We start from the raw sequence: 7,297 nt of genomic DNA, 5'->3' as shown, positions 1-7,297 counted from the left end.
ATCTTGGATGATCAAATACATCATGCAAATTTTTGCCAACTGTAGGGGAAAGGAAATGTTTGGTTTAAGAAATATTTAAGTAGTTAAATATGAGTAAGTAGTTGGATAACAGTAAATAGCTATTTATTTGTAAAAATCTATTGAATATTGTTTATATCTATTCATAAATGTATAACAAATGTTCTCTTCCCAGCTTAAAAATAAGTACTTAAAAAAAAAAAAAATCACATACACATATTTAAATTAGACTGCCTTTAGCTTAGATAGTGGCGCACATTCACCGTCTATGCACGACTTGTTTTAATATGTATTAATATTTCACTCAGAAACTGTATTTATGAAGAGAGTTGGACTATGAAAATCTTTTCCAGTACACTCCAAAGACTCAAGAGGTTAAGGTCTGGATGCTGTTGTTGCCCATCCTTGTGTGAATATCCAGAACCAGTCAATCTGAGCCGATGAATCCTGGCATTGCCATCTTGGAATATGCTGTGCCATCAGAGAAGAAATTAAATTCACTGATGTAAAAAAGGCATAAATCAGGTAATTCAGTAACCTATACTTGCAGTTTAGTGGAAGGTCTTTACGCATTTAAAATTCAGGTGGTGAAAAAAAAACAACTATTAATTCTGGACACTTAATGAAAGACTCGTTCCGATCATGGTTTGATGCACATGTCTGCGACTGATCATGACTTTGATGTCGAAAACTACCCCAGATGATGAAAACTGCATCTCCAGCTACAAGAAAGGCTACGAGGAAGTGCTTCACTTCAGGAGTGTTACAGTTGTTTTTGACATACACAAAGTTGTCCACAATGAATATATACATACCCCCAGATCAGATTGTCCAGTTCTACTGTAACAGCAAGCGGCCAACAATGTGATGGAAAACATTGAAAATAACTCAAAGTCTTTAAAATGCAGGATTTTTTGGGTTACAGCCTCTATTTACCAGTGATTTGGCTGGAGACTGGGATCCTCTCTCCCAAAGTGCAAGTTGATGGGTTGCCACATTGAGGGGTATTTACCCGCTCTCCACAGCACACAAACAAATGCAAGGAGAAAGAAAGGAACTTTTACATAGGAACCTATTTTTATTTTATTATTGTTCAGTTGCTGATCTTTACTATAGTGGATACTGCTCGACTCCCATTATTGTGATTTCTTATACCATGTTTCCAAAAGCTGCAACAGAATAACTCAACATCCAAAAATGGCCCTTATTATCTAAATCCAGAAAAAAATCTAAAGATCATAAATATTCTCATGTATGATGTCATGCTACAATCGTGGTCTTTTGGAACCGCCTGGTGAGGACTTTTACTCTTCGACTACTCTGCACATTCACTTTATACCTCGAGGACACAAAAATACATCTGAAAGAGCTTTTTTTTTTTTTAAATGTTTATATTCTAAATACCAAAGACTCTTAATTAAAATGAGTACATTCAACGATTATTTCAACTTTTGAAATAATTTCCAAGTTTTATAATCTTGTCAACAGCAATCTGCACCAGATGAGATTATGATGCGTTTTGGCCATCTGTCTATATAAAGCCTGAACAGCAGCACTCTCTGCCTTCGACAGAAACGACTCTGTCGACCCACACATGCAGGTATAAACAAATGCGCACTTGTACACAATCGTGCACACGGCACTACCCCACACACAGTATCAGGAGTAATCCGAGATATAAAGCCTCATGGATCAGAAGTGCTCTCCCTGGAGAATTACATCATTGCTGAACAAATGGCCAATCAGAGCTCAGCTGAGACTGTCCGCTTTGTGACCCCTCTGCTGTAAAGTAAAGGCAATAAGAACGAGACCGTAGACCTAGAACATTCCAGTCACGTCACAAGGAGACACTGATATCTTTCTCTAAGGCATTCTGTGTTTTATGTAAACCTGCAGCATTGCAACAGCTGTCTAGTGAATGCAGAGATGACACATGCTGGCAAGCATCTTTCCATTGATTTTACTGTGATTCTCAATCAGCGTTCATCTACCTACCTACCTTACATTTTTGAAAATAGAGGCATCAAGAAATGCACTCCATAAACAGCTTTTCAATAAAGAAATATACTCAAGTTTATTAGTAAGCAGAAAGCAGGACAATACCTATGTATACCTCAGTACAAGGCAATAAAAACACACATTACACAGAGTGTGTGTGATGTGATTACTACTTAGGGTGATAGTAGGTAAATTACTACCTATCCTTTGTTATTATTTGTGGGGTTTTTCCATCACTTAATAAAAGGATTTGTGACCAGCCAACACTGTTAATTTTGTTTCCTTATAAAAGTAAATATTTTGTAGTGTCCTGGCAGCATCGGGGTTGCATACCATGAAAATGAAACACTGCCCTCCTCTCATCCCCCAGAAAAATCACGTAAAAACAAAAACGACCCACAATGTAAAAAAATGAAGGTGATTATTCAGCACTCGCCATAAACTGCAATATCTCAAGCTCATGGAGACATTTGTTGCTTATTATCAACCACCTCATTCTCCCTTTATTTCCTGTCATCTTTCCAACTGGTGTTAATGAAGACATAAAATGTCCAGTGACTGTATGCCTCTGCTGGCCAGTAGTGCTGAAGTTTAGATCCATGTCTGTGCACATTTATACGACAAATGTAGTAAAGTAAAGGAAACCACAGAGGAAAATTAACAAGTGGGCATCAAAGACCTGTCATTAATTCACCAACGACTAACAGGATCAAAATCTCTCCTGCTCACAAATTATGGCATTAAATAATGTCCCACAAAGCAGTTTGGGAATTACATAAGGTCACTGAGAGACTGACTTTTGACCTTTTCAGTTTAAAATGTCATCAGTTTGCAATTTATCCTTTGAAAGGTTGCCAAATTAATAATGATTCTTGAGATTTAGGCAAAAGTGAGGTCAATTTGACCTTAGAATCTTGACAATCATATATAATAATTTCTTCTTTAGGTTCCAGTGAATGTTTGTGCCAGATCTGAATACATTTCCACAAGGTGTTTAAGAGATTCTGTCACTTGAATGACATTTATTGGCGTATATTTAACAATGTCAGGTGGACGGACAACTCTGAGAACCTTGTTCATGCAGAGGCAGAAGAAAAAACAAGTAAGACGGCATGGATTTGAACAGCTCAGTTCAACTTAACTGCATTTCACTCCCTTGAGAACAGACGCACCCATTGCCAGCTGTGAAAACCAAATGGGTTTGAATGTGCAGAATGCATTAGCATACCTTGATGTAACCTCCAGTTGAGACCAGAAGAGAGTTGTCTGGGGAGAAGTGCAGATCTGTTACCCAGCCTCCATGCAGCGAGTCCATGCCATCCTTACTGTCCCGGGAACAAACCTTCAGCAAGGACCCATCCTTGACACTCCAGAGCTGTGGTGCACAGTCACACATTATAAATCATCCAATAAACAAATGTTAGGGCCTATAAACAACTAAAACACATTTTAAGCTGTCAGTTTTAAATACATGTTTCCTTCTTGTTATGTAATAAAACAGATGTAGTGGCTGGTAGAGTAAAATTGTAGATTTCATTCATTAGATTTAGAGGTAAGCTTCTTTACCTTTAAGTCGCTGTCTTTGAGATACACTTTTTCTCAGGCTGACACAGGAGTACTGACATTATTTCAAGTATTCTCTATTCTCTTTGTGGCATCTTTTTCTAAATCTTTGACGGCTTTAAACTATGTTGTATAGTTTATACTCTCATTAATTTCATTGCTATACGTACTAAGCCGATCTTTGGCTTCCCCTCAGTATTTTAAGAGCAGCACATGATTGTATATATATATGTATGCCAGTGTCAGTAAGAAGTTTAGAAGATGACAGTCTGAGGACTGAAACATCTCTAATAAAATATGCACGTATATCTGGGATTATTTGCACTCTCTAGGCCCCCTGCCACTAAGACTTTATGATGTGCACGAATTCTGTTGAAACTGCAATATTAAGGTTTGATGCTATAAGCTTCTCTTGAGCCTAAAAACATGACAAAGGAAACACAGAAGAGTATGAGGATTGCTCTTTATGTGACATTTCTGTGTATAGTTTGAAGTAAAACCATATAATATATAACATACAGTATATAATGAAATGATGAGTCTACTGCAGCTGTTATGCAACTGTTCACATGTCATGTTCATTTGACAGTGACACATCACACATACCGCTATATTTAACACTTTGCATGCTTTTTGTGCTGAATGACTCACATTTGTTTCTATAGAAACCGGGGCGAGATTTCGCTGTAGTTTACGTAATTGAATCTGATGGATTCGGTCATTTCTAAATAATGGAGCTGCTCTGCTCAGAGGCCACTAGAGGGCATTAACCCTTTATTAACCAGATATGGCTTGCTGGCTGAATAGCAGATCTTCTCCTCTACCTCTCACACAGTATGGCTTCATATTTACTTTGGATGTGTGTGTTTCTGTGTACATTGTGTACAAGTGCTTCATTTTCCAAAGCCTTAGAGATCCAATTTGGCAGCCTGAGTCCTCTCCTTCACCTCCCACTGTCAGACGTCTCCTCCTCTTCCTGCTATCTTCATCCCAACTTCTTACACACTCTTCCAGCTCCCACACCCCCTCCTGAGAGGGAGCCCTAGCTCCCCCCTTTCATCTCACCCCTCCTCCGTGCACCGCAGCAATCATGATGCATTAGTAAGCACTTTATCTAAATGAGTGATGAGACGTAATTACAGAGTGATTTCTGGAATAAATGTCGACTGCTATAATTGCATTTTTTGTATGTTCCACAGCAAATTAGGTGGTTTAATGCGTTGTCATATTGGTAACATAGAGCAGGCTAGTGTGTTGACACCGCCATATTACTTTGCATCATCCCTCCCCAACAAAACATTGTGTGGCTCTGTGTATCAGGTTGATTTACATCAGCAGCAGATGCCTAACTAGTCTCTTTCTAGAACAGCAACCAGAATAAAAGGACTTCAAAACAAAAGTTGAGTATTTTTGAAAACACACCCGGATCTCTCCGTTGTCATCTCCCGTTGCAAGGTGTTGGCTGTCCCACGAGAAACGGCAGCTTCTCACACACTCCTGATGGCCGATCAATGTGTTGGCACACTGCCAGGACTCACAGTGCCACAACTAAGAGCAGAATGAAAGAGAAAGAAAAGAAAAACATATAGAATTTTTTTTAAACTTAACATTCACACTTTCACACACAAGTTTGCGACCAAAGATCATTTAGTCAAGATAGACAAAGGCCTTTACACATCGGACGCGTAAAATCCGTGCAAATGTTTCGTGCATTAAAAATATTTCTTAGACTCAGCTGTTCTTAATGCAGCTGTTTAAACCGACCGTGTAATTTACGTGGCCGACATTTTTTTTTTTTTTAACCAAGCTCCATTTTTCAGATCCGAATAAACAAAACACAACATTTAGAATGTCGCATTTGGCAACATTTATGCATCAAAATGTGCACTGGTACTGCAAATACAATGTTATGGAAAGTAAATATATGATATGGAAGTAATATAATACTATTTTACCTCGTACTCACAGTTAAAACAATAATTTCCGAGCCGACTGACCCAGTCTATCTCCAAACTGCCACACTGACATCCTGAAATATGTACGAAAGCGGTCGAGATACAGCTTCAGATCCTGGATCAAACCATGAAATTCTCCCTGCTGCTGGCTTCTCCAGACAACTGGATGAAACCAGAATCTCTGTTTCTTCCTTTTCTTGTGTAGAAACATTAGGACCAGCATTGCTTGATACTGACTTCATTCCACAGTGTATTTTCTGGGGACAAATTTTTGGCAAAAACGCTACTTGTTCGGTCTGTACATAAAGTACGTTTAGATCTGAAAATTTCTGAATTTTGTCTCGGTTTTTACGTGAAATATATTCTGCAGCAGATCTATGTCGTAACTTACGCTATACTTGAAACCCCATTTTAACCCTATGCTGCAACCTTCTACATAACCTGACGCACACCTACTGAGAAATTTAAGTACACGTTGGGTCGATGCATACCGCAACAATTTGAATCGCGTGGAAGGTTGCGGTGTAGAGATAAAAGGAGCGTTCAGTTGCAACACAAGTTAGGATGTAGATTTCCTGCAGAAATCTAAATCACAGTTTAAGGGTGCTTTATAGGTGATGAATAAGCTAAAGTGTGTTACATTTGCTATATTTTTTATGTTCAATATAAATCTCTCTGTTCAGAAATGTTTGCCTAGCAATAATCTGTCAGAACAGAATCTGTTGTAAATACTGAAGATTGAACACAGTAATAATGACACAGAAGTTTAATTTCTGTTGCTCAGAAAAATCATCACCCACTGATAGATCTTATGACGGCAAACAATCATGCCAAATGCAGAGCTAATGTTGTTACAATAACATTATCTGTTCATCAGTAATCTTTCCCTCATTGCTACCGTCTCTCATATTTTACTCCCTCCTCCAGATCTTTTCTTTTTATACTCCTTCCTTCCTCACTCCACATCCTGCGTTGCACTGAAAATAACACGCCTCATAATTAGACACTTCATTTGGCAGTCGACTAGCTACGTCTGAACACAAAGTTCAATTCATCTGAAGGTCAGGGGAAAAGAAAAGAAAGGAGGAAAAAGGGGGATGGAGAGAGAAAGAGGTGGAGGGAAAGGGACAGACAGAACAGAGCACTTTCCTTTTTTGTGGTGCTCCACAAAGCAAGTCATGGCTGAGCCTTTTGGTTTGACCTCCAGATAGAGGGAAGCCAGGGACTTCAGTGTTTGTGTGTGTTTTTAGCTCCTGCTCGGTTTGGAGAGCAAGCACTATGTCACTGGCTTCTAACCAGCCCCACAACACACACACACCTCAATTATGATCTTTGCCAAATCCATAAAACACACATTCTCTCTCACTGCCGTTTACTGACAGAAGCCAGGTTGGCTGACGACCCAGTGCCTGTTCTCTACAGTAAGTGTCAACCGAATCCAAATTCCCGTGTGAAACTCGGCGGCAGTGACTCTTGATCACCGGCTTCAACAAACGCCAGACAGAGTCACTTTGAATAGTTGCTAATGGTGCACACTCAGGAACACCAGTTGTCTGTAAGTGGATAACTGATCGCATATATCTAACACTGAACCCACAGCTGTATTCAGAATCCAAGGAAAGGAAAAGGAATGACACACAAAGATGTGAAAGAGCATGACATCTCAGGATTGTTCAGCTTGTATTACGAAGGTGCAGTTCGCTGCTCTTTGAATGATGAGTAGGGAAAGCGATGATTTAAGAGCTGCTTGCAGAAAACCTCTA

At 39.1% G+C, this 7,297-nt stretch overlaps 1 protein-coding gene across 1 annotated transcript in view; it reads right to left on the bottom strand.

Annotated features, from left to right (window-relative positions):
- Positions 1–7,297, bottom strand: part of apaf1 (apoptotic peptidase activating factor 1) — a 44,883-nt gene that overhangs the window by 18,742 nt on the left and 18,844 nt on the right. The window contains exons 24-25 of the mRNA XM_005733502.1: positions 5,002–5,127; positions 3,245–3,391 (exon numbers count right to left, since the gene is read on the bottom strand). Of these exons, the coding sequence (XP_005733559.1) occupies positions 3,245–3,391; positions 5,002–5,127 (273 nt within the window). The remainder of the gene's footprint in view (positions 1–3,244; positions 3,392–5,001; positions 5,128–7,297) is intronic.

The sequence above is a fragment of the Pundamilia nyererei genome, unplaced genomic scaffold (genome assembly GCF_000239375.1).
Source record: "Pundamilia nyererei isolate P.nyererei 1_Seehausen unplaced genomic scaffold, PunNye1.0 scaffold00052, whole genome shotgun sequence".
Lineage (NCBI taxonomy): Eukaryota > Metazoa > Chordata > Actinopteri > Cichliformes > Cichlidae > Pundamilia > Pundamilia nyererei.
Note: the sequence above shows the minus strand (reverse complement) of the source record. Positions and strands in the feature narration are given on the sequence as shown.